Raw genomic sequence first — 27,001 nt, 5'->3', positions numbered from 1 at the left:
GTGCCCCATAATATCCAGTGATACTCGGACGGTAGCACAGTAGTTGAAGGGAGTAATGAAAGAAATATCTGTTCAGCCGCATGCTATTGGTGAATTGTGATAAATCCATTTCCACTCTGTGTATATGTTTCATGTACTTGCCTTGCTCAGATGTGGCTTCTGTACCTGCAGGTGTCTCAGCATGCAGCCAAATGTATCCCAGCCATGGTGTGTCCGGAGCTTACAGAGCAAATCAGGAGGGAAATCGCAGCTTCCATGCACCAGAGGAAAGGCGACTTCGCTTGTTACTTCCTGACGGACCTTGTAACTTTCACTTTACCCGCAGGTAAGGCACCAACATACTCTGCAGGGCCGTGCATACAATCCGCACATCATTCCCTGCCCCTCTAAGAGTGTCATTTCCTTTCTTAAAGGTGTTGTTCACACTTCAAGATGAGCTGCAATATCAGACAAGTGTGGTGCACTTTCTAATAAAGACATTTTATTTTATTTTTTTCCCTCTAATACTGAAAACACCTTTAGGCTCCATTCACACGTCCGCATCTGTTCCGCAATTGTGCAGACACATTCATTATGGGGACGGAATGGATGCGAAGAGCACACTCCGCAAGAAAATAGAGCATGTCTTATTCTTGTCCGCAGCTGCGGACAATAATAGGACTTCTCTATTTAGTGCCGACCATGTGCGGCCCGGTGTATTGTGGATCTGCAACTTGCGGTTCCGCAATACACCACGGATGTGTGAATAGACCCTTAAGCTGATCAGCCTAACCCAAGCGGAATAGTGTAAACCATGCTCAACCTGTGGCCATCCAACTGTTGCAAGACTACAACTCCCAGCATGCCCTAATAGCTGTAGGCTGTCCAGGCATGCGGGGGGTTGTATTTTTGCAACAACTGGAGGTCCACAGGTTGTCCTCCCTGGTGCAACCAAAGGAAGTAGCCCTGGATGGATTCCAATGCAGGACCCAAGTGTGAAAAGTCAGCAATCCTAATAATTGACTCGTCGTCCAAACCCCAATATAGTAATCCCTGGTGACCTATGCAGGAATATATTGGGAGGAGGATAATGGGGGGAGATGTTGCAAGTTCTTCTTTTTACGCCTAAAGCCTCATTCACACGTCAGTGGTTTCCATCAGTGATTGTGAGCCAAAACCAGGACTGGAGCCTCCACAGACATGAGGTATAAGGGAAAGATCTGCTCCTGTTCTGTGTTTAGAGCCGCACCTGGTTTTTGCTCAAAATTACTGATGGAAATCACTGACCAAATTTGCTATATGGAGTGTTGAGCAACAAGGTTGAAGAGGACAGCTCTCTACATTTAGGAAAAACTCTTCCAGGTATAGACATCCTGCAAAAAAACCTCACTGGCGGAGATTTCTCAAGACCAGTGCTTTCTGTGCTAGTATTGATAGCTCCTGTATTGCCTGAGTATGCGCCTAATTTATGATGAGGTCGTATACAATACAGGGGCTATCAATACCAGCACAGAAAGCACTGGTCTTGATAAATCTCCACCAGTGTTTTTTTTTGCAGGATGTCTATACCTGGAAGAGTACATTTTCCTAAATGTAGAGAGCTATCCTCTTCAACCTTGTTGCTCAACACTCCATATAGCAAATTCGGTGTACATCAAAACGGTGCCAATGAACCTTACAGTTCATTCTGCAAAAATACAAACCTGCAAATAGCTGTATTGACAGAAATATAAAAATAAAAATAAGTTATATGGCTGTCAATTTGCACGAGAGTATTAAACACACAAAAAAAACGTAATTTTGATAATGCGCAGTGAAAGAAGCTAAACCCAAGAAACAGCAGAATTGCTGTTTTTTTTTTTTTTTTACCTTTTTAAAAAAAAAAAAAAAAGATTTCCCATTCCAACGTTTTCTTATACATTATTTTACCCCATAAAGATGTTATTGACAAGTACAACTCGCTACATCCATATATTAATCACGGTCACCAAGGGTGATTTATAGAGTTGCTATATCACAGTGAGGTCTGTCTGCTTTGAGGCACTGCACTGCTGCATAACCGGTGTAATACCGTATAGTAGGTGATTAAGGCCTCGGTGATTGTGCTGCTGATTCATTATTGACTTTTCTGTCTGCAGACATAGAGGATCTTCCTCCCTCTGTTCAGGAGAAACTGTTTGATGAAGTCTTGGACCGGGACGTTCAGAAAGGCAAGTCTTATGCTCGCTTTAGGCTACGTTCCCAGTAACGTAATGAAATCCCGGCAGAGGAACAGCCTGCGGGAATTCACCATATCTGGCATAGCTGGTTCATGCCATGACTACAATGGGATCCGGCTCCACTTTCTGGCATAAATGTCAGCTTTTGGCCTGACTGATACTGCTGCATGCAGCGGTTATTGTCCAGCCAGCGTTTATGCCGGAAGAGGCTGCCAGAGTTCTTGATGCTAATGTGAACCTAGCCTTACAGACGTTCCCTCTAACCCTGTGCTGAATTATTCATCTCACATCTGCGTGCTCCATTTCAGAGCTGGAGGAGGAATCTCCTATTATTAACTGGTCACTTGAGCTGGGGACCCGTCTGGACAGCAGACTTTATGCACTTTGGAACCGCACTGCAGGTGACTGCCTACTGGACTCTGTACTACAAGCCACCTGGGGCATCTACGACAAAGACTCGGTGCTAAGGAAGGCTCTGCATGACAGCCTCCATGACTGCTCCCACTGGTAAGAGTGCGGAAACCCCTTAAGGCTTTCATTTGCAGCTCACTTTAAAGCTGCCTTTTTGTTTCTTTAAATCTGACTTTTACTAAAGAAAATTTTATCTGCTGCCTCTGCATCTTGCAATATTGTTTGTTACGCTACACAGCAGATGTAGATGATGATTGTTCACGGACTCGCCCAGCGGGTTTATTCATGGCTCCATTTGTGCCCTTTTGTATTCAGGTTTTACAGCCGCTGGAAGGAGTGGGAGTCTTGGTACTCGCAGAGCTTTGGACTACACTTCTCTCTAAGAGAGGAACAATGGCAGGAAGACTGGGCTTTTATTCTCTCGTTAGCAAGCCAGGTAAGTGAAGGAAATAATCCGTGTGCAATAAACATGGCTCCGAAATCTCCGGTGTTCCAGTTAGTTACACCTGATGTAGAATGCAACAGCCCCTTAAAGGGGGTTAAAAAAATGGAAGTAGCGTTGCTCACCTCATCAGTTTCCCATTGCTGCTTTTTGGTCCATGCTGCTTTCAATGTCCTGGCCCTGGCTGGGGACACAGGAAATGGAGGTGCCCACCTGCTACAGCCAGTGATTGGATGGGCGGGCACCTCCGGACATTTGTTGTGTGCTGAGCGGCAACCTGGTAAATTTTGGAATGGTTGCAGCTGGGGATCAGTGATATGAGAAATGCTTCTAAGGCCTCATGCACACGGCTGTGTTCCGTGGCCGAGAGCGGTCCGTGATAACACGGCCTGGATACCTGTTGAGAGCAGTAGCGCACGGCGGCATTGGTTGCTATGACGCCGTGCGCGTCATGCCGCCGCTGCACTACAGTAATGCACTATACGAGTGTATTACTGTAGTGCAGTGGCGGCATGACGCGCACGGCGTCATAGCAACCAATGATGCTGTGCACTACTGCTCTCAACAGGTATCCAGGCCGTGTTACATCGGACCGCTCTCGGCTGCGGAACACGGCCGTGTGCATGAGGCCTTAAATATTATATTTTTTTTTTAACCCGTTCTGCCCATTATCAAAAAAAAATAATCCCATGGACAACCCTTTTTGATTGAGTTCAGTGCGGGTCTCGGCTCAGGCACTTGACTTGTCTGAAAATGGTTCCCATCCTATTTATGAAGCTCCCCATTGTGTATCCCACTTTGTGTGCTGTATATTGACTCACTGGTGATGGGACCACATTTTCTCAAACTTCATATGCCCACAATTATTACTACTAGTGGTTTGTCAGGAACATAACCACACCTGCCCACTGCTTGTGTCAGCAACCTTTGGCACTCAAGCTGTTGTGAAACTACATGCTTGTCTGTCCTTCTTACTCCCTTAGAAGTGATTTGAAGCATTCTGGGGGTTGTAGTTTAACAGCTGGAGTGCCGGAGGTTGCTGATCCCTGAGCTAGAATACCATACATCACCTGTACACACCTGGTTACCTACAACTGCCACTAGAGGGAGCTTTCTATGTACCGCCTTATTATTGAGTTCAACCTGTGACATTATGTGGAAAGCTCCTGAGCTCCTTCTAGTGGTGACTGCAGGTAGCCAGAGCAAAGACGCTTTTCTCAGTCTAGTGTAAAGGCTGGTCCAATTTGGTGTCAACACTTTCCTTATTTTAAATCTAATGTTGGCCAAAAAAATAGCATTTGACTTTTAAATACAATAGTAGGAGGCCTGTATTCAAAACCATTACTGCCATCTTTCTGGTGCAGTTGCTAGGGACATTGTTCCATTACATGGATTGTAGTAATTGCACCCGTTTGTGTCCCGCGAGAACCTTTTGATGTGTTTGTCTCGCCTATGAATTATTTGGTGTATATTTTTATTGTATAAAGCGGCTTATTAACCCTGTATGTTTTCTCTCCTGTGATGTAGCCAGGGGCCAGCCTGGAACAAACGCACATCTTTGTTCTTGCGCATATTCTCCGAAGACCAATCATAGTGTATGGAGTGAAATATTACAAGAGCTTCCGCGGGGAGACATTGGGATACACTCGTTTTCAAGGTATAACCTATGACTATGTACACATGTCTAAACTTAAAGGGAACCTGTCACCTCAAAAAAGCATCTACACCCGCCAGCAGTACCTCATAGTTGCCCGCAGCCTGTTAATAATCATATGCTTCATGCTGTTGTCCGATGCTGCGTAAGTAAAAAAAAAATGCAGTTTTATTCTCCATCAGCGCTATAGTGCCGGGCAGCTTCAAGTCAAGGGCGCAGCAGCCTCCATGCTTTAAGCCAAGGTAACCACACCCCCTAATCGTCCCCTCTTGCCTGAGAGTGACAGCCTGCAGTGCGGCCACGATTCCCCAAGTCCAGGAGATAGGATGGCTCATTACTACAGAGCGCACCGCGCATGCGCGAGACTTGGGGAATCGCCGCCGCACTGCAGGCTGTCACTCTCAGGCAAGAGGGGACGGTTAGGGGGCATGGTTACCTTGGCTTGAAGCATGGAGGCCGCTGCCCCCTTGACTTCAAGCTGTCCGGCACTATAGCGCTGATGGAGAATAAAACTGCATTTTTTTAACTCGCGCAGCATCGGACAACAGGATAAAACATGATTATTAACAGGCTGCGGGCTACTATGAGGTACTGCTGGCGGGTGTAGATCCATTTTTGATTTGACAGGTTTCCTTTAAATAATAGAAAGTGTAAAGTACTTGACTCAGACATCATGGCGCCACCGGAGTCTTGCCACAACCTTATATAGACCACACTGTGACAAATCCTTGTAACTGCTTCGTCACCGGCCCCTGACAGATGTATTTCACCACATTGTTCATTGTGTTTTAACGAATTAAAGGGGTTATCCCTTGAAAATGAATCGCCTATCCACAGCGCACGGTCAGTACCTTAGAATTGAATGGAGTGAGTGGTGGACTGACATGTGCATTACCACTCCATTCAGCCTGGGGCATCTTGTTCTCAGTCTGGTATATGTGTTGTCTGGTATAATATAATCTACGGTGGCATGGTGATAAATCCATTTTTTGTGGGATAACCCCATTAAAGCCTCAAAATGTGGAAAGTACTAGAGATCCTATAAGCCATTAATAAATCCACACTACGCCCTATACAGGTACCCAAGTAACAGGAGTATCTGTGGCTTTACCAAAGCTGCAGGTCTAACAGACTTTCAATTAATGGCGACTGGTGTATTCAACAAAGTCTGAGTCAAATAGACATGAGAGTTGTGTGAAATGATACCTTTAAAAGGTGACACCATGGAAATGGGTGTATTGTGCTTGTAGCAGGTTACCTGGACGTGGCTACTTTCTTTTTCAGGAGTGTACTTACCACTTCTCTGGGAGCAGAGTTTCTGCTGGAAAAGCCCAATTGCTTTGGGCTATACGAGGGGACACTTCTCAGCCTTGGTAGCAATGGAGAATGATGGCTATGACAATCGTGGGGCTGGTGCAAATCTAAACACAGACGATGACGTAACGGTTACATTTCTGCCTCTGGTGGACAGCGAGAGAAAGCTCTTGCACATTCACTTCCTGTCGGCGCAAGAGGTAAGGAGTCGCTGTATTCATTTCATTGCACGTTTGGGGCTTGTTCATGCATTAATACCATTTATATATGTGTGAGTGAGCCTTACAATGGCAGTCTGCTTTACTCTGAAAGAGCTTTTTATTTTTATGTAAATTACCTGGTTGGGGCATCAAGGGGCTGGCCATAGTGCTAGGAGCACCACTAGCTCTTTACTGTTTTTTACACTTTACTCTGCATGATCAGCCCTACCAGGCAACATCTAGTTTGATATGGATGATCTTTAAATAGTATCTGCCACCAGACAGACTCCCTAATAACAGGAAGGTAGTCCACGAGGTCTACACCCCCTGAACTCTTTGCCCTAACTCCAGATTCAGGCGTGCAGGAGAAAAATGAAAGGGAAGCATATTGTATGGACATAAAGATATCATGCCGTTTGGCTCACAGTACCGATCAGCGAGTACACCAGGCACATAGTCTTCACTATGATCCATCCCAATACATAGGGCAGCAAAGTCTGATGACAAATCTGCTTTAATGTTCTGTGTTCTTCTTAGGCCGTGTTCACATCAGTTTATTTTTCCGCTTTTCTGGTCCATCAGAAGAACAGAAAAATGAAGAGAAAAACGGATCCTGTGCATCAGTTATGCACATTGGGCATTTATTGGAGCCATTTCCGTCTGAGATCCGTTAATTTTATGCTTGCAGGATTTAATTTTATTTTTTGTCCGAAAATAACGAATCTTAGATGGAAATGGCTCAAATGACTGCCCAATGTGCATAACTGATGCACGGGATCCGTTTCTTACAGCATCTGTTTTTCTCTTTATTTTTCTGGCGGATCAAAAGAATGGAAAAATAACGGTGATGTGAACCCGGCCTTACTGAAGTGTCAGTATTTTTATCCCCCTGTTCTTGCCCTTCACTGATATGTACAACATCTGCGGTTCTGTCACATCTAAAGGTGGTTTCACATAGTGTTTCTTGTCTTTCAGCTCGGCAATGAGGACCAGCAGGAAAAGCTCCTGCGAGAATGGTTGGACTGTTGTGTGACTGAAGGCGGTGTGTTAGTAGCCATGCAGAAAAGCTCGCGCCGTCGTAACCACCCCCTAGTGACTCAGATGGTGGAAAAATGGCTAGATGGTTATCGTCAGATCCGCCCCTGTACGGCACTGTCTGACGGAGAGGAAGATGAAGAAGACGAGGACGAGTGAGAAGAAGCTCTAGCGTTGAAGGCATAATGTCTGAACCGCACAAGATGTGGGTCATGACTGGGACCTGAGGTAATGGGACCCTGCCTCAACTGCTTGAGGCCTGACACAGGGAGGAATGCTCGAGCCCACCTACTCCTGAGGAAATGGCACCTGTAGCTCTGAAGAAGACATCCTTGTCATTGAGACTGGACACTGTTTCTCATTTTGCCTCTCCCTCCTCCTCTGGGTTGTAAATCTTGGCGTATAATGCATGTGTTGTGCAATGGTGGGGGGAGAGTACTTTGAAGGTGAAAATCCTATGGTCAGCCCACAAGCATAATGGGCTGGTCACTTTTTGCTTTCCCCTAGTTCCTGACCCTTTTTTCCCTTGACTTTTTTTTTTTTTTTTTTTTTTTTTATTGCTCACCACTTGATTTTAACCCCGGCGTTACTGGACAGGACAAAATTCATATATTGCACAGTTACAAACAAAAGGCTTGTGCCTGTCTCCAGCAATCAAGGGGTTAATCATATATATTTTTTTTTCTTTTTTACGATCCCCCTACACCGTGGCTAGAACACAGAACGAAGGCTCTTGTACGTGGCCTGCCTTTCTGCACAAGCAATGATGGTCCCCAACGTTGGGCCGTATCTATTTTTGTTTTTAGTTTCCTTTTATGTTTTGTGGTATTGAAATTTAGCTTAGGGGAGAAAAGTTGGAAACTTGTTTTTGTTTAGTTTTTTTTCCCCCTTCTGATATCAGCCTTTTGCTTCATAATTTCTTCCATGTCGCCCGAGTATTTTTGTTGGCCTTTTCGGAGAGATATATTTATTTGTCCCCCTCCCCCCTTCACATGCAGGAATTAGGCTCTAAAGCGAATGTGTGCAGTTTTCCAGCTTGGACTTGATTGCGAATGTGGCACAAATACATAGTCTTGCTGTGAACATCTCGCACTGCTTTCTGTGTCACTTTGTACTTACTTTGGTCTGGAAGGCTTTAACCCTCGTTACAAAGCGCTTGTCACTAGGAAAGGTCCCTTTTTTAGATCCATTACATTTAGCAAGATGTCCTATTACACCAGATTACTGCATGCAATTCAGTAACCACTTTCCAATGGGCACCCCCCCCCCCCCAAACTATTATATAGGCCCCCTTGACACACCTCCCTCCAGACTTGTTAAAGGGGTTCTGCCATTAGTGATGTAAAAAAATGAAAAATCAGACATCATAGAGGACATGGCAACCTCCTTCTAACAAAGCTAGAACCAGCCCTGTACCTCACATGGATCCAGAGATTTCCCCATTGCTCCAACTGTTTTGCTAGATTCTCTTCAGGTTGGCAGCTTCGGAGATGTGTCCTTTCTGCTGCAGCTCTTTCCCTATCAGCTCAGGGGGGCAAGTCCTCTCTGCAACTGTCACTGCTTCTAACAGTAGATACGGCTGGCAGCAGTTGAAGGATGGAACGGAGCGCGTGCGACCACCTAAGCAGGTGAACATGCACTACACAGACTAGACACTAAGGGGGCGCTGTTATAATGAAGGAAAGAAAATATCTCACAATGGGATCATTTTTTCTAAAAGAAAGTAAATTACAAAAGTAACTTGTTTTTCATGCTGAATTATATTAAAATAAAATGTAATGGTGGCACAATCCCTTTAAATCCTGTTTCTTTAATTTGAAGATGGGTTTTGGTCTCTTCCACTGACTGGCGCTTTGGGGGTGCAGTAAGAATAAAATATAACACAAGATGCTACAACGTAAAGGGAGCCTGTCCTAGTCGCACAGTCTCCAGCAATATGATTACAAAGCCTCACGTACACGACCGTATCCGCAAAATACGGATGCGGCCCTTGTACCGTCCGCATTTTATTTGCGGACCCGTTGTTTTCAATGGTTGGTCTTTTGCAGGCATTCTATCTTTTTGCAGAACAGACCTATGGATGCCGAAAGCACACAGATGATCTGTGCGCTTTCTGCATCCGTATGTCCGCTCCGCAAAAAGATAAGATGGTGTCCCATACTTGTCTGCAAAATATGGATGAAGTCAATGGGTCTGCAGAAAATGCGGATGCAACACAAACCGCCAAATGCATACGGTCATGTGCATAAGGCCTACGTGTTTGTTTTGCCAAGAGTCCAGTGAGACCTAACAGAAGGAGATCCTACAACTTCCACCTGGGTGTATATGGACTTGCTTGGAGTTGTAGTTCTTTAGCCACCACAATCCTGCTTCACGGCCTCCATTTATTGTCGCCTATATCAGCCAACATTGGAGCATAAGCCAGGAAAGGCAGGCAAGAAAATATTCTTAATCCTTTCCTAGAATCATAGTTCCTGTTAGAAGTAGCGCCCCCCTCTGGTTTAATACAAATCACCACGTTGCATCTGGAGCACACGCAGGAGGACAGTCGGGGTCACATCTGTTAAAATCTTTATTTTACTTCAAAGTGAGCGGGCCATGTCTGTCCCATCGCCTGAATTTGTAGTCCATGTCAAAATCAGAGCACACAGTATGAAGTGGAATACTAGAGTCATTCTAGGAGGGCCTAAAGGTACAAGGGGAAGAAAAATAGTGGAATTCAGAATAACAAAGTACAGTCGCTTTGTATGTAGACAATAGACTTATGAGATTTCCTGAGCCAGTGGAGCATAAGGACAGACGAGAGACAAACATCACACGAATTGATCCCTTCCAGGCGGGTGTCGGTTCCTGTATCCAACCCTTCATCCCTCCACAGGTTGTACTATGGATTGTTTAATGGATGATGAGCTCGCTCCTGTACCCTGTCGTGTCTGCTTCTCAGTAGGTTGTGGGCGTGCTGGCGGCTGCTTCATTACCTGATCACCGTGTTGTGTTAGCTGCACCTTTGTCCCAAGTTGCGATACGGTCCTTTTTTCCTTTTTTAAAACATTTTTTTTGTTGTTCAGTCAATGGCCTGTGCGATCGCCAGAGCCGCTTTATATTGCTAAATGCAGCGCAGCCCTTGTGTGAGCGAGGCTGCTGAACGGTACGGGCACTGAGGGATGATGAGGGTGAGTTATTCCTGCTGGCTGGAGCCAATAAGGGACCTGTATGGAAAAGAGAAAAAGTCCTATAAGTTTTATACCATGACCATTTTATAAGGAATTCATTATAAACACCATTAAATGAGTAGGAATCCTTTTCACATAGTAGGTTTGTATGCAGGACTCTTGTGGACCCTCGATTGGTCTACAACATCTAGCCGTAGACCCTTGATGGCTTTAGTCAGCGAATGCAGCCGCGCTCATTACTAATCTGCATTCATTGCTTCATTATATCGCTGCCAAGGGCTTTGCGGAGGCATTTGGTGTGAAAATATCCGGAAATTCCTCCTTTTGCTTCATACAACCTCTATGGTGGCTTCCGGGTGGAGATAACAAAAATCTAATAGTAGGTAAGAGTGCTTTACAACATGGTTTATGCATTTCAGTAGTTGAGCTATTCCACAAGCTGCACTTTATAGTTTTGGAGTGGGGGGGGGGGGGTCATTTGTGGGCTTTGTTTCCTCTCTGTGCTGCCGGAGGCGTGCTCCTCATCATAAATCAGGCAGACCTCCGACAGTCTGTGCGCCTGGAGTAAAAACTATATTCCAGCCGCATGACTGTTCCCATGGAGTTAAAGATGGTAAATTTGTCCCCGCCACACCCCAGTAGAGAGCACAGTGCAAAAAAATGCCATGCAACAAAACATTGTTGCATGGACATTTAAAAATGTTACCAAACGGGGCCTTACCACCCCCCCCCCCCCCCTTTTTTTTTTTCCTGCCAAAAAAGTGTGCTTAGTAAATGACCCCCATTGTATGTTGCCATCAGCCTGGTTTATTGATTGGGTCTAGTGTTGAGAAAAGCCATCTTCGGATGCTTAATCCAGTTGCTTTGTTCAAAACTTCGGAATAATACTGTACGCAGATCGGTCTCTGTACAGTATTAGGATGTATGGGCTCCGATGAGCCGAAGTTAGTTAGTGTTTCACAAAGTCGCACGTGACTTTGTTGATTAACTTCGGTAGTTGATTTTTTTAAAGACGAAAACCACTGTAAAACTTGAAACGGAACTCTGCTTTGGTTCCGAATAGTACCTCGGAACTGAAGCTCAGTTTGGTTTCAAGTTTTAAAATGGTTTTCCACTTTAAAATCAACTACTGATGTTATTCAATGAAGTCACGTGTGTCTTCGCGAATAGCTAACATCGGCTCATCGGAGCCCGTCCATTCTAATACTGTACAGGGACGGATCTCCGTACAGTAGTATTCCAAAGTTTTGAACAAAGCGACTGGATTGAGCATCCGAAGATCGCTTCGCTAAACACGAATTGAGTCTGATAATGAGAAGAGTACTTTGAGCCCATGTACACTACGAGACCACCAGATGTAGGAAACATTCACCATAACTGAAACACTTAGGGGAGCCGACCGCAGAATTGTGTGTCGGTATTTTTTCACAATGGAGTAGATTTGCTAATCCTGTCTAAAATATAGACGGTGTAAACAGTTTATCACAGGGGCCCAGCTGAATGATGAAACTGGGGCAGGGCTAGACACTTGTCTAACTTTTAAGCCTCATGCACACGTCCGTGGAACACGGACCGTGTGATACCGGCCTGAATTTCTTCTGAGCGCAGGAGCGCATGGCGTCATTGGTTGCTATGACGCCGTGCGCTTCCTGCTGCCGCCGCAGTACAGTAATACACTGGTATGATCTATACCAGTGCATTACTGTACTGCGGCAGCAGGAAGCGCACGGCGTCATAGCAACCAATGACGCCCTGCGCTCAGAAGAAATCCACGCTGTGTTCCACAGACGTGTGCATGAGGCTTTACACCAACTACTGGGTGGACTACTTTGTGCCATCATTTTGGCACATTTTGTCGTATTTTAAGCCTCGTCCATTTGACAGCAGATTATTCTTAGTGGCACATTTTCTTCACAAATGGGTGTAAAACTTGATGTGGCATAGGAGGAGGTTTACTAAGGAAAATGCTTAATTTTTGCTTCCCTGAATTGCGCTCTCATAAATTTGTCAGTCGGTCAGGAACATACAGCATTATAAATCATTATAATGCTGTGAGTTCAGTCCCAGGAGGTACGGCTGTCGCATGGAGTGTTTCATGGACTAAATACACTGGACAACTTTTGCACCTCATTCAGCATGGAGATGGGACTTAACATGCACCGAAAGTTTGCTGCAAAATGGTACAATATACAGTTGCAAGAAAAAGTATGTGAACCTTTTGGAATGATAGGGATTTCTGCACAAATTGGTCATAAAATGTGATCTGATCTTCATCTAAGTCACAACAATAGACAATCACAGTCTGCTTAAACTAATAACACACAAAGAATTAAATGTTACCATGTTTTTATTGAACACACCATGTAAACATTCACAGTGCAGGTGGAAAAAGTATGTGAACCCTTGGATTTAATAGCTGGTTGAACTTCCTTTGGCAGCAATAACTTCAACCAAACGTTTCCTGTAGTTGCAGATCAGACGTGTACAACGGTCAGGAGTAATTCTTGACCATTCCTCTTTACAGAACTGTTTCAGTTCAGCAATATTCTTGGGATGTCTGGTGTGAATCGCTTTCTTGAGGTCATGCCACAGCATCTCAATCGGGTTGAGGTCAGGACTCTGACTGGGCCACTCCAGAAGGCGTATTTTCTTCTGTTTAAGCCATTCTGTTGTTGATTTACTTCTATTCTTTGGGTCGTTGTCCTGTTGCAACACCCATCTTCTGTTGAGCTTCAGCTGGTGGACAGATGGCCTTAAGTTCTTCTGCAAAATGTCTTGATAAACTTGGGAATTCATTTTTCCTTCGATGATAGCAATCTGTCCAGGCCCTGACGCAGCAAAGCAGCCCCAAACCATGATGCCCCCACCACCATACTTCACAGTTGGGATGAGGTTTTGATGTGTTGTGCTGTGCCTCTTTTTCTCCACACATAGTTTTCTGTGTTTCTTCCAAACAACTCAACTTTGGTTTCATCTGTCCACAGAATATTTTGCCAGTACTGCTGTGGAACATCCAGGTGCTCTTGTGCAAACTGTAAACGTGCAGCAATGTTTTTTTTGGACAGCAGTGGCTTCCTTTGTGGTATTCAATGAAATCCATTCTTGTCTAGTGTTTTACGTATCGTAGATTCACTAACAGGGATGTTAGCATATGCCAGAGACTTTTGTAAGTCTTTAGCTGACACTCTAGGATTTTTCTTCACCTCATTGAGCAGTCTGCGCTGTGCTCTTGCAGTCATCTTTACAGGACGGCCACTCCTAGGGAGAGTAGCAGCAGTGCTGAACTTTCTCCATTTATAGACAATTTGTCTTACCGTGGACTGATGAACAGCAAGGCTTTAGGAGATACTTTTATAACCCTTTCCAGCTTTATGCAAGTCAACAATTCTTAATCGTAGGTCATCTGAGAGCTCTTTTGTGCAAAGCATCATTCACATCAGGCAATGCTTCTTGTGATAAGCAAACCCAGAACTGGTGTGTGTTTTTTATAGGGCAGGGCAGCCGTAACCAACACCTCCAATCTCATCTCATTGATTGGACTCCAGTTGGCTGACACCTCACTCCAATTAGCTCTTGGAGATGCCATTAGTCTAGGGGTTCACATACTTTTTCCACCTGCACTGTGAATGTTTACATGGTATGTTCAATAAAAACATGGTAACATTTAATTCTTTGTGTGTTATTAGTTTAAGCAGACTGTGATTGTCTATTGTTGTGACTTAGATGAAGATCAGATCACATTTTATGACCAATTTGTGCAGAAATCCATATCATTCCAAAGGGTTCACATACTTTTTCTTGCAACTGTAAACCAACCAATGCATGGTGTAAACGTATCCAGTTGTATAAAGATGCGCCACATTTATCATCCAGCATGCCAGACGGGCAGTTGAAGTTTACATTGTCTGCTAACACAGGATTAGTAAATCTGCACCATAGTAGGTCAAATTGGCGCGTTGTACGACACTATCTGGGCACAATCACATTAGTAATTTTGCCCCATTATAGCGTGTGATGATTTGAATTCAGAATTGGAAGATGCACGACCTCGATCAAAATATACACAAGGTGTCATGCACACGGCATTTTGTGGATTACACACTCGTTCATTTCTATGAGCCTGCAAAAAAAGAAATGGACTGCACGTGGATGTCTTCTGTATGTCTGTCCCGCAAATTACAGAACATGTCCTATTTTGGTTCTTTTTGCCAACGAAAATGGTAATTTCTTGTGAGAAAAATGCACATTGCACACAGAAGGTTCCATATTTTGTGGTTTGTGGACCACAGTACGGGCATGGTCATGTGTATGAGGGCACAATATGAAGTTTTTCTTCCATGTTCTCCACCAGAGCTTTGGATGGGGAATGATGTGGTGCTACTGCTTCCGGGCTGCACACGAACATGTGCCAGCCAGGCCTGTGCTGCGGACCGCAAATTGCAATCCACAACGCACCGGCACTGACCGTCGGGCCGCGGAATGAGGACGCAGTCCCATTCACTTGAATGGCGTCCGATCAGCATCCGACGGTCCGCACTGCAAAAAAGTAATGCATGCACTACTTTTTTTTTGCAGTGCAGAGGCATGGACAGAAACCCCACGGAAGCACTTCGTAGTGCCTCCCCTCCGCTCCGCTCCAACCTTCCAGACTGCAGAGCCATTCAAGTGAATGGGTCTGCATCCGTGATGCAGGGTGCACACGGCCGGTGCCAGTGTATTGCGGGCAACGGCTGTGTGCATGAGGCCTTGGCAACAAGTTTGTCTCCAAATCCTCTTGAGCCAAATGCAGAATGGAGGGCAGAGAGTGCACAGTTTTTGTAGCCTTTCACAGTCCAATACTGCCTCTGGGCGGATTATGTCTTTGCTATAACTGCACAGTTACTTTAGAGCAGGCATCCTCAAACTGCAGCCCTCCAGCTGTTGTAAAACTACAACTCCCACAATGCCCTGCTGTAGGCTGATCGGGCATGCTGGGAGTTGTAGTTTTGCAACAGCTGGAGGGCCGCAGTTTGAGGATGCCAACTTTAGAGAAAGCCTTGAAGAGAACTCTGTCTTGAACTTGTGAACCGGATCTTATATACCAGATATTCTTAGACTGTAGTGAAGACTTTTTGCCAACCCTAATACAAGGAAATGTTTGAAGAATGTGGATGCGATATTCACTGGCCTGCCAAATCGTTAAAGAATTTTTGGAAATGAATGCTGCAGTAACACAATCTGCCACATGGGGTCAGCAAAGTCCTGTAAACTGAATCTATACGTATCAGTGGTTGCGTTAGACTGGTGTAGATACAGATTGTTATATAATGACGTGTTATACCATCTTGTAATACTCCTTGCTTAACTCTAAAACCTGAAGAGCTGGTACTTTTTACAGCGGAGGTCTTGTCTACAAAATGCACAATGTCAGCCCAGAATTCAGGCTAATACATTTTCCCTGCACTGGTAGAAATTTGCTCGCTGAAATGAGCTAAACACGTGAGTAACACAGTATGGCAAACCCTCAGCTGTGAACTGTATTAGGTAAGAGCTCCATGGTGACTTTTGACTGCTCGTAAAATTGTGCCAATACCTTCACTCATTATTTCCCCTATGGAGGAAACGGCCGTGTGAGGCATGGCTCCCGCCACTTATTCCTTATAGGAAAATCATGGGGTTGTGGTGATGAAGATCTCACCTCAGTGGTTGGCCCATTTCACACTTTGGTGGCATTATTGCTAGGATATACCACCAATGTCCCATAGGTGCGGGCCCCTAAAGTGAATGAGGGTGCACTGTGCAAGTGCTCGTTTAGCGCTTTTCTGAACTCCCATAGAAGCCAATGGAGAGCATGCTGCCCATGTACACTGCTAGGTGCCCTCTCCTTCGCTTTAGGGGCCACGTTCTAGAGAGAGCTGCGCTGGCTCGTTCCAGTATTTGGCCAGTAAAAGAGGAGCTGGTGGCTCGATGATCTTGTGAAAGCATTGTTGATATGGTATCCAAAATCCTAGCTTCTGGGCAGCAGATAGTCCTGTTTTGGAGTATGATAACAGGGTGCAGTTGCGACGAGAGTGTGCCGTGGTTAAGTACCGTGTGGCCGTACGCCCTGCAGCGGGCTCTAATTAAACCTACGTAGACCGCACGGTTTAGTCGGTTCTTCATTAGATAACCAAAAACATATTAGATACCAAAACAAACAGTGTTGGAACATATTCAAAAACTCCACACATATATAGTACAAAAACACATCTTTATTAAGTGTCCACAATTAGACATACGCTGGTAATACCAAAGACAATCCTAAAAACATTGCAGGTAGGTGCCATCTATGATGGAGGATGTGCCCCACCAGACGCCGATTCTACATATGTGATATTGTTATAAAGCACTTGTGCAATATTAATTGTACTGGATATAAAGGGCTCGACCCCTAAACATATCCACTATAATGCATGGCCAAATAGAATGATGTCAGGGACCAACCATCCGCCAACAATAATCTCCATATAATATGGACACTTGATCAGGCTCTGACTTCACAATGGTCAGTTTAGTATGAAAGGGGATCAGCCATTATTCAGTTCGGTCCAAAGGACCATAATTAAACTAAAAAAAGTACAAAAGGAAAGCACATAAAAAGTGAACACACCAATACAGAGCTGGGCGCCCTTTGGACCGAACTGAATAATGGCTGATCCCCTTTCATACTAAACTGACCATTGTGAAGTCAGAGCCTGATCAAGTGTCCATATTATATGGAGATTATTGTTGGTGTCTGACATCCTTCTATTTGGCCATGCATTATAGTGGATATGTTTAGGGGTCGGGCCCTTTATATCTAGTACAATTAATATTGCACAAGTGCTTTTATAACAATATCACATATGTAGAATCGGCGTCTGGTGGGGCACATCCTCCATCATAGATGGCACCTACCTGCAATGTTTTTAGGATTGTCTTTGCTATTACCAGTGTGTAATGAAACAAAGATGAATCCAGCACCGGACGTTTCTTAAGTTGCTTGTTTCTTTATTAAGGCTTATAAAATATATGGTAACAACGTCAGCATCAATCCTCTCACTCCACAAATAGTCTATGGGTTTCGAACCAAAAAAAAGTTCTTACTCATGACTACAGAAACGCCCAAATACCTGTAATTTATAGGGAACTATTTCTGATTCCACCTTAATCCAAAAGTAGGGAGGAGAAAGGGAAAAACCCTTGCATAGCTCCACCACCTTCATTAATTAGGGCGTTACTATTGTGACTATCCTGAACACATACATGGTGCATAAAACATGTAACATAAAAAAAAATCACATTGTGTGCTCAATAATAAAAACAAGTAGCAAAAAAGTTTCATGTACCTCCTTTGTGGTTTATAGACTCCAAACTAGAGTCCTATTGCACAAACCGCAAGCATGAGTTTATAAAAACCCAAAAACTGCACAGTCTGAACAGGCATGTGAAAAGCAGTGCTGAATAACTAATTCTAATCTATAGAGCAGCACTGATGTAGTAATCACAGCGTGCAGTGCAGTAATGGTACACATGGCGATGAAGGTATATGCAGGAAATATGGAAAAAAATAACAGAAAAAAAAAAATAATGGAACTGTCAGTTATAATACATTCAATAAACGTGCATCAGTTCTTTTCTGAAATTCAAACCAGTTGGGTATCTGGTCTTCAATCTAAATATCCAAAAGGCTTCTCTTTGTGCCATTAACCTTTTAATATCCCCCTCCTTGAGATGGAGTGCTGCCGAGAACGATTATGTATGGTAATAAAGTGTTTTGCCGCATTGGAGATATTAGTGTAAGATGGATTTGTGATGTAATTTAAATGCTCCAGGATTCTTGTTTTGAATTTCCTAGATGTACTTCCCACATAGAATGCAAAAAATTAGATTTATTATATCACATATATTACCCCTGTGGAGTTGCAATTTATATATGATTTGATAGGAAAATTTGTAGTATGACCCGAATCATGAAAGTTTTTTTTGTTTTTTTTAGGGACTGCGATACCGCATGTTTTACAAGGGTGACTACCTGCAGCACTTATGTGCATATGCTATAGAACGAGTTTACACTCCATCGCGAGGAGGGGATATTAAAAGGTTAATTGCACAAAGAGAAGCCTTTTGGATATTTAGATTGAAGACCAGATACCCAACTGGTTTGAGTATATTCTAACTGACCGTTCCATTTATTTATTTATTTTATTTAATTTTTTTCCATATTTCCTGCATATACCTTCATCGCCATGTGTACCATTACTGCACTGCACGCTGGGATTATTACATCAGTGCTGCTCTATATATTATAAGGCTGAGTTCACACGGGCGAGATTTCCGCGCGGGCGCAATGCGGGAGGTGAACGCATTGCACCCGCACTGAATACCGACCCATTCATTTCTATGGGGCTGTGCACATGAGCGGTGATTTTCACGCATCACTTATGCGTTGCGTGAAAATCGCAGCAAGCTTTATATTGTGCGTTTATCACGCAACGCAGGCCCCATAGAAGTGAATGGGGCTGAGTGAAAATCGCAATCAAGTGCGGATGCGGTGCGTTTTTCACGCATGGTTGCTAAGATGACAGTCTATTCACTGTATTATGTTCCCTAATAACATGGTTATAAGGGAAAATAATAGCATTCTTTAATACAGAATGCTTAGTAGGTGGTCAATTGAGGGTTAAAAAATAAAAAATTAATTAACTCGCCTTCTCCTCTTGATCGCGTAGCTGCCAGTCTCTTCTTACTTCTTTAATCATGAGCTGCCGGCTAAAGGACCTGTGGTGACGTCAGATCACATGGTCCAATCACAGGTCCTTTAGCCGGCAGCTCATGATTAAAGAAGTAAGAAGAGACCGGCAGCTACGCGATCAAGAGGAGAAGGGGAGTTTAATTATTTTTTTATTTTTTAACCCTCAATTGACCACCTACTAAGCATTCTGTATTAAAGAATGCTATTATTTTCCCTTATAACATGATCTACAGAACACCGATGCCAAGCCCGAACTTCTGTGAAGAAGTTCGGGTACCAAACATGCAGATTTTTCTCACGCGTGTGCAAAACGCATTACAATGTTTTGCACTCGCGCAGAGAAATCGCGCATTTTCCCGCAACGCATCCGCATCTTATCCGGGCAAAAAACATGACGCCTGTGTGAAAGAGGCCTTCCATTTGGAGGTCTTACCTGTGGTTTCCGTGCACCTGGGGGATTACAACAAGGATATCAATTCAAGGTGAGCTGGATATCTCTACTATGGACTATTACCAGGTATGTCTAATTGTGGACACTTAATAAAGATGTGTTTTTGTACTACATATGTGTGGAGTTTTTGATAGGTTTTCGGTTCTTCATTGTTAACAGCTGAGCAGTATTGAAGGTGCCACGTGGCCATTGACATTGCAAAGGGCCTAACAACAGTGCAGCCTTCGTTCGTTTAATTAGCGCCCGTGCAGCCCTGCCATGTCGGCTTAACTTTTAAGAGGGTCTGTACACACTTACGGTATGTTTCTGTAAAGAAGAATGTTCCCATTCACTGACAGCAAACAGGTCTTGAGTGAGCACAGTTCTCTGCTTTGTGAATGAGGCGATAAGCTAGGCTGAGATTATCAAGTATGTGATATGCTACATAATGCATAGCTTTATAAAGGGATTTCCTGCTTACAATAAATGCTGCTCATACAGTATTAACGATCAAACACTACAGTCCTCTAATGTTCAGTGTACAGTTATGGAGTCTTGTGGCTGCAGCCTCAAAGACTAGGGAAGCCGAGTGTAGGAGCACCAAGCCTGCCCTCTGTGCACTTCAAGCCTAATTTGCAAATTTCTAAAAACCCATTTTATAAATGCAGCAATGCATCAGAGAAAGAAAGCTATATTTATTTATTTTTCAGCAGCCTTACCAGGCATTATAACTAGTTTAATAGGGTTGATCCTGCTTACACATGACCTTTTATAGGGGTGTTCCCATCTGGCAATATGCCATCAATGTCCGATAGGTGCAGGTCTCAGAGGTGGGACGAACTCCTATCTAGAGAATGGGAGCACACTGAGCATGTGTGGCGTGCTCTCCATTCATTGCTATGGGACTCTCAGAAATAGCCGAGCCAGCACTTGCCTAGTCTTAAAACTCCCATGGTGTGAATGGACGGTGGCAGGGAATGGGTCCGCAATCTGGAAGGTTCTACGGAGTGCTTCCGTGGGCTTTGTCCGCACTGCAAAAAAGTAGTGCATGCACTACATTTTTGTGGTGCGGATGGCACACCCCATTCAAGTGTGTCCTGCGTTCGCATACAGTGGCCCTACGGTCAGTGCCTGTGCATTGCGGAGCGCAATTTGCGGTCCGCAACACAGGCCCATATGCACACGAACGTGTGTCAGGAGCCCTAAAGCCGTAAGCTGGGCAGTATGGCCGAATGTGTGTGGATATCCTTCATGATTATTTAGTGTAGGTTTCCACCACATTGCATTCCATTCAGTCATTTCAAAAAGTGCATAAAATCACACAGCCTAAAGCTGGTGGTGGAATGGATTGTATGGCAGAGCTCAGTACGGAGTCTTTCACACATCAGGGATGACATCCGTGACAAGATGATCAGTGGTTCATCCTTAGACAGTCTGTGTTTAGTCCATGTATTGCTCTCCATGTGTCATCCGTATTCCACGAACACTGCTAGGCTGCAAATGTCATTTCCAGAGCATCTACCATCAATGGTCCATGTATTTCAGAGACTGTAATGTGCATGAGGGATCCATAGTAACGGACAAAATAGGGCATGCTTCTGCAGTGTCACCTTGGACTGAAGGTCCATGGAAAACCACTACAATGTGAAGACAGGCATTAAAGTTAACGGGTGCGTGTGGAGACCACGAACGGCACACATCTGGGTTTCACCGATGTGTGACAGAGGTCTAAAACCCCGGTCACATCCTTGGTGAACGTTTCCGGCAAAGAACAGCCTGCCCGTGCTCATCGTGTCTGGCATTGCTGGATCCCTATTGACTATAATGGGATCTGCTGGATCACATCTAACAGAGATGTCAACGCAGCCTAACTGACTTGTGCTGTACTTTGGAAATGCCATGTTTAGTTAGCTGTAAGGCTCTGTACACACTGCGCTTCAGCCTTCCTTCGGAGGTATACATGGGAGGATTTTCAAACTAATACCTTCAACAGAAAGCTGGAATATACGGTGCTGGATGGGCATCCAGTGGCTTATGTTAGCATTAGGCTCCCATTGTAAAAAAATAAAATGTACACCATGCTGTATACTTTTTCTCTCCTTAGGGCACTTTCACACTAGCGTTATTCTTTTCCGGCATTGAGTTCCGTCCTAGGGGCTCAATACCGGAAAAGAACTGATCAGGTTTATCCTAATGCATTCTGAATGGAAAAAAGTCTTTTTGACTTTTCAGGACGGAGATAATACCGTAGCATGCTGCGGTTTTATCTCCGGCAAAAAAAAACTCAACACTTGCCGGAAAGCCGGATCTGGCATTTTTTCCCATTGACATGCATTAATGCCGGATCCGGCCCCGAGTGATCCGGCAAAACGGATCCGGCATTGTGGTCTGCGCATGCTCGGACCGCAAAAAATGTGAAAAAAATAAATGCTGCATCCGTTTTTCCAGATGACACCGGAGAGACAGATCCGGCATTTCAATGCATTTGTCATACGGAATAGGATCCTGATCCGTCTGACAAATGCCATCAGTTTGCATGCGTTTTGACGGATCCGGCCGGCAGTAAAAAAAATAGAGGATAGAAATTTTAAATGTGGAAAAAACAAACATGAAATAAATATTTTGGGGTGAATGTATCACTAGTATTATACCATCCAAATTAGCACTGTTCGGTGTAAGTCTAGGATAGGTCTGCAACAATGTCAATTGCCAGAACATAACTCAGGACTCCAATGGCGAGCCACACAGCAGGGGTCCTGAGCCACTGAGTTGGGGACCATTGCTGTGTACAGCCCAAAAAAAAAATGGATATATTCTAATGTGGTGTGAACAGATTAAAGGGATATTCCCTTCTCAGACTATGGGGGCATATCGCTCGGATATGTCCCATTGTCTGAAAGATGTGGGTCCCTATATCGAGAACGGAGCGGGTACGGTGGTGGCTGGAGGATCCCAGCTTTCCCACCAAGCAGCCACCGCTCCTATTCATTTCTATGGGGCAGATGGATCTTTTCGGTGGCCCCATAGAAATGAATGGACTTTACTGGCTGCGTTTACGAGATCGGTGCAGGTCCCAGAGGTAAGACCCACACACAGGGACATGTCCTTGCGATATGCCCTCGTTGTCTGAGATGGGAATACCTCTTTAAGGACTATCACAGTGAAGTGGAATCATCCAGGGGTAACAGCCTGGCTATTGTCACATCGATTACTACAGGCCTTCAAAGTGGAAATGACATCAGGACAAGAAATGAGCAGCAGGAGCTTCATGAAATGGGTTTTGAGCAGTTGGACACAAGCCTACGATCACTGTTCTCAATGCCAAGTGCTGGCTGGAGTGGTATAAAGCACGTCGTCACTGGGCTCTGGAGTGATGAATAACAATTCACTCTCTGGCAGTCTGATGGCTGAATCTGGTTGGGTGGATGCCCAGAGAACGCTACCTAACAGATTGCATAGTATGGTCATGGTATTAGGGTACTTTCACACTAGCGTTATTCTTTTCCGGGATTGAGTTCCGTCCTAGGGGCTCAATACCGGAAAATCTGTTTTATCTTAATGCCTTCTGAATGGAGAGCAATCCGTTCAGGATGCATCAGGATGTCTTCAGTTCAGTCACTCCTATGGTATTTGGCCGGAGAAAATACTGCACATGGATTTCCGGATCCGACAGGCAGTTACGGCGACGGAACTGCCTGCCGGATCTTTACAATGCAAGTGTGAAAGTACCCTTAGGCAGTTTTTTTTTAGGGTTTGGCCCCTATTTCCAGCAAAGGTCAATACTAATGCTACAACATAGACAACACAATTGTATGATTCCAGCAGTTTGGAGAAGGCCCTTCGCTCTCCCAGCATGTCTGCACAAAGCAAGGTCCATAAAGACATGGAGTCATGAGTTTAACATGGAGGACCCCTGTATCCCGACCTCAATGAACCCATCAATCCTTTAGGACAAGGATGCTCAACCTGCGGCCCTCCAGCTGTTGTAAAACTACAGAATGCTGTGAGTTGTAGTTTTGCAACAGCTGGAGGGCCGCAGGTTGAGCATGCCTGCTTTAGGATGTAGTGAAATACACACCGTGAGCCAGGTCTCGGCCATCATTAGTGCCTGACATTAAAAAATGCCCTTTTGGCTGAATGGTCACAAACTCCAACACACACTCCAAAAAGCCTTCCCAGAAGAATGGAGACTGTTATAGCTGCAGAAGGGGCCCAACTCCATGTTAACACCTGTGCACTTGGAAGGTGTCCACGCACTTTTGGCCGCCTACAGAACACTGACTGCCCACAGGACATATGCGTAACTTCGTAAACTTTAGTACAGTGTAACATCAACATGACCGTATTTTGTATCCATGTCCGATCTGCATTTTTTGCAGATTGCGCACAGACCCATTCATTTCTATGAGTCCGCAAAAAAAACCAGACGGCACACAGATGTTTTCTGTGTGCTGTCCACATCCGTGTGTCCGCAAATTATAGAACATGTCCTATTCTTGTCCGTATTGTGGACATAGTCCTTTCTAGTAATGGGAGTAAGAAAAATGCAGATTGCACACAGAAAGTATCTCTTTTTTGCAGATCTGTAGTTTGTGGACCGTAATACAGACACGATAGTGTGTATGAGGCCTAAGGGTGACTTAAAATGCGGCAAGTTTATTTTGCAGAAATGTCAAAACCTGAGCTTATTCTGGCCTTTGAAGTCCAGGAGGCGGTCTTATCAGTGACTGACAGCCTTCCCTCTATGAGGAAACGGTCCTATCAGTGATTGACAGCCTTCCCTCTGTGAGGAGGAGGTCCTATCAGTGATTGACAGCCTTCCCTCTGTGAGGAGGAGGTCCTATCAGTGACTGACAGCCTTCCTTCTGTGAGGAGGCAGTCCTATCAGTGATTGACAGCCTTCCCTCTATGAGGAGGCGGGCCTATCAGTGACTGACAGCCTTCCCTCTGTGAGGAGGCAGTCCTATCAGTGATTGACAGCCTTCCCTCTGTGAGGAGGAGGTCCTATCAATGATTGACAGCCTTCCCTCTATGAGGCGGTCCTATCAGTGACTGACAGGACCGCCTCCTCACAGAGGGAAGGCTATCAGTGATTGACAGCCTTCCCTCTATGAGGAGGCGGTCCTATCAGTGACTGACAGCCTTCCCTCTATGAGGAGGTGGTCCTATCAGTGACTGACAGCCTTCCCTCTATGAGGAGGCGGTCCTATCAGTGACTGACAGCCTTCCCTCTATGAGGAGGCGGTCCTATCAGTGACTGACAGCCTTCCCTCTATGAGGAGGCGGTCCTATCAGTGACTGACAGCCTTCCCTCTATGAGGAGGCGGTCCTATCAGTGACTGACAGCCTTCCCTCTATGAGGAGGCGGTCCTATCAGTGACTGACAGCCTTCCCTCTATGAGGAGGTGGTCCTATCAGTAACTGACAGCATTACCTCTATGAGGAGGCAGTCCTATCAGTGACTGACAGCCTTCCCTCTATGAGGAGGCGGTCCTATCAGTGACTGACAGCCTTCCCTCTATGAGGAGGCGGTCCTATCAGTGACTGACAGCCTTCCCTCTATGAGGAGGCGGTCCTATCAGTGACTGACAGCCTTCCCTCTAGGAGGAGGCGATCCTATCAGTGATTGACATCCTTCCCTCTAGGAGGAGGCGATCCTATCAGTGATTGACATCCTTCCCTCTATGAGGAGGCAGTCCTATCAGTGACTGACAGCCTTCCCTCTATGAGGAGGCAGTCCTATCAGTGACTGACAGCCTTCCCTCTATGAGGCGGTCCTATCAGTGACTGACAGGACCGCCTCCTCACAGAGGGAAGGCTATCAGTGATTGACAGCCTTCCCTCTATGAGGAGGCAGTCCTATCAGTGACTGACAGCCTTCCCTCTATGAGGAGGTGGTCCTATCAGTGACTGACAGCCTTCCCTCTATGAGGAGGCGGTCCTATCAGTGACTGACAGCCTTCCCTCTATGAGGAGGCGGTCCTATCAGTGACTGACAGCCTTCCCTCTATGAGGAGGCGGTCCTATCAGTGACTGACAGCCTTCCCTCTATGAGGAGGCGGTCCTATCAGTGACTGACAGCCTTCCCTCTATGAGGAGGTGGTCCTATCAGTAACTGACAGCCTTACCTCTATGAGGAGGCAGTCCTATCAGTGACTGACAGCCTTCCCTCTATGAGGAGGCGGTCCTATCAGTGACTGACAGCCTTCCCTCTATGAGGAGGCGGTCCTATCAGTGACTGACAGCCTTCCCTCTAGGAGGAGGCGATCCTATCAGTGATTGACATCCTTCCCTCTAGGAGGAGGCGATCCTATCAGTGATTGACATCCTTCCCTCTATGAGGAGGCAGTCCTATCAGTGACTGACAGCCTTCCCTCTATGAGGAGGCAGTCCTATCAGTGACTGACAGCCTTCCCTCTATGAGGCGGTCCTATCAGTGACTGACAGGACCGCCTCCTCACAGAGGGAAGGCTATCAGTGATTGACAGCCTTCCCTCTATGAGGAGGCGGTCCTATCAGTGACTGACAGCCTTCCCTCTATGAGGAGGCGGTCCTATCAGTGACTGACAGCCTTCCCTCTAGGAGGAGGCGATCCTATCAGTGACTGACAGGACCGCTTCCTAATAGAGGGAAGGCTGTCAGTCACTGATAGGACCGCTTCCTAATAGAGGGAAGGCTGTCAGTCACTGATAGGACCGCTTCCTAATAGAGGGAAGGCTATCAGTGACTGACAGCCTTCCCTCTATTAGGAAGCGGTCCTATCAGTGATTGACAGCCTTCCCTCTAGGAGGAGGCGATCCTATCAGTGATTGACATCCTTCCCTCTAGGAGGAGGCGATCCTATCAGTGATTGACATCCTTCCCTCTATGAGGAGGCGGTCCTATCAGTGATTGACATCCTTCCCTCTAGGAGGAGGCGATCCTATCAGTGATTGACAGTCTTCCCTCTATGAGGAGGCGATCCTATCAGTGATTGACAGCCTTCCCTCTATGAGGAGGCGGTCCTATCAGTGACTGACAGCCTTCCCTCTAGGAGGAGGCGATCCTATCAGTGACTGACAGGACCGCTTCCTAATAGAGGGAAGGCTGTCAGTCACTGATAGGACCGCTTCCTAATAGAGGGAAGGCTGTCAGTCACTGATAGGACCGCTTCCTAATAGAGGGAAGGCTATCAGTGACTGACAGCCTTCCCTCTATTAGGAAGCGGTCCTATCAGTGACTGACAGCCTTCCCTCTATTAGGAAGTGGTCCTATCAGTGACTGTCAGTCTTCCCTCTATGACTGTGTATACAGAGATAACTGTCAATCACTGATAGGACCGCCTCCTCACAGAGGGAAGGCTGTCAATCACTGATAGGACCGCCTCCTCACAGAGGGAAGGCTGTCAATCAC

The 27,001-nt window shown here is 45.3% G+C and overlaps 2 protein-coding genes across 6 annotated transcripts in view; one reads left to right on the top strand and one right to left on the bottom strand.

Annotated features, from left to right (window-relative positions):
• ZRANB1 (zinc finger RANBP2-type containing 1) overlaps positions 1 to 9,046 on the top strand; it is a 51,421-nt gene extending 42,375 nt beyond the window's left edge. For both annotated transcript variants that reach the window (XM_040439026.1, XM_040439025.1), the window contains exons 4-10: positions 172 to 325; positions 2,118 to 2,189; positions 2,507 to 2,705; positions 2,925 to 3,045; positions 4,579 to 4,708; positions 5,990 to 6,219; positions 7,195 to 9,046. In XM_040439026.1, the coding sequence (XP_040294960.1) occupies positions 172 to 325; positions 2,118 to 2,189; positions 2,507 to 2,705; positions 2,925 to 3,045; positions 4,579 to 4,708; positions 5,990 to 6,219; positions 7,195 to 7,413 (1,125 nt within the window). In that variant the 3' untranslated portion in view covers positions 7,414 to 9,046. The remainder of the gene's footprint in view (positions 1 to 171; positions 326 to 2,117; positions 2,190 to 2,506; positions 2,706 to 2,924; positions 3,046 to 4,578; positions 4,709 to 5,989; positions 6,220 to 7,194) is intronic.
• Positions 9,047 to 9,812: 766 nt separating this feature from the next.
• Positions 9,813 to 27,001, bottom strand: part of CTBP2 (C-terminal binding protein 2) — a 148,579-nt gene continuing 131,390 nt past the window's right edge. For all 4 annotated transcript variants that reach the window (XM_040439022.1, XM_040439024.1, XM_040439023.1 and 1 more), the window contains one exon: positions 9,813 to 10,463. The gene's annotated coding sequence lies outside the window, so the exon portion shown is untranslated. The remainder of the gene's footprint in view (positions 10,464 to 27,001) is intronic.

This window comes from Bufo bufo, chromosome 6 (genome assembly GCF_905171765.1).
Source record: "Bufo bufo chromosome 6, aBufBuf1.1, whole genome shotgun sequence".
Lineage (NCBI taxonomy): Eukaryota > Metazoa > Chordata > Amphibia > Anura > Bufonidae > Bufo > Bufo bufo.
Note: the sequence above shows the minus strand (reverse complement) of the source record. Positions and strands in the feature narration are given on the sequence as shown.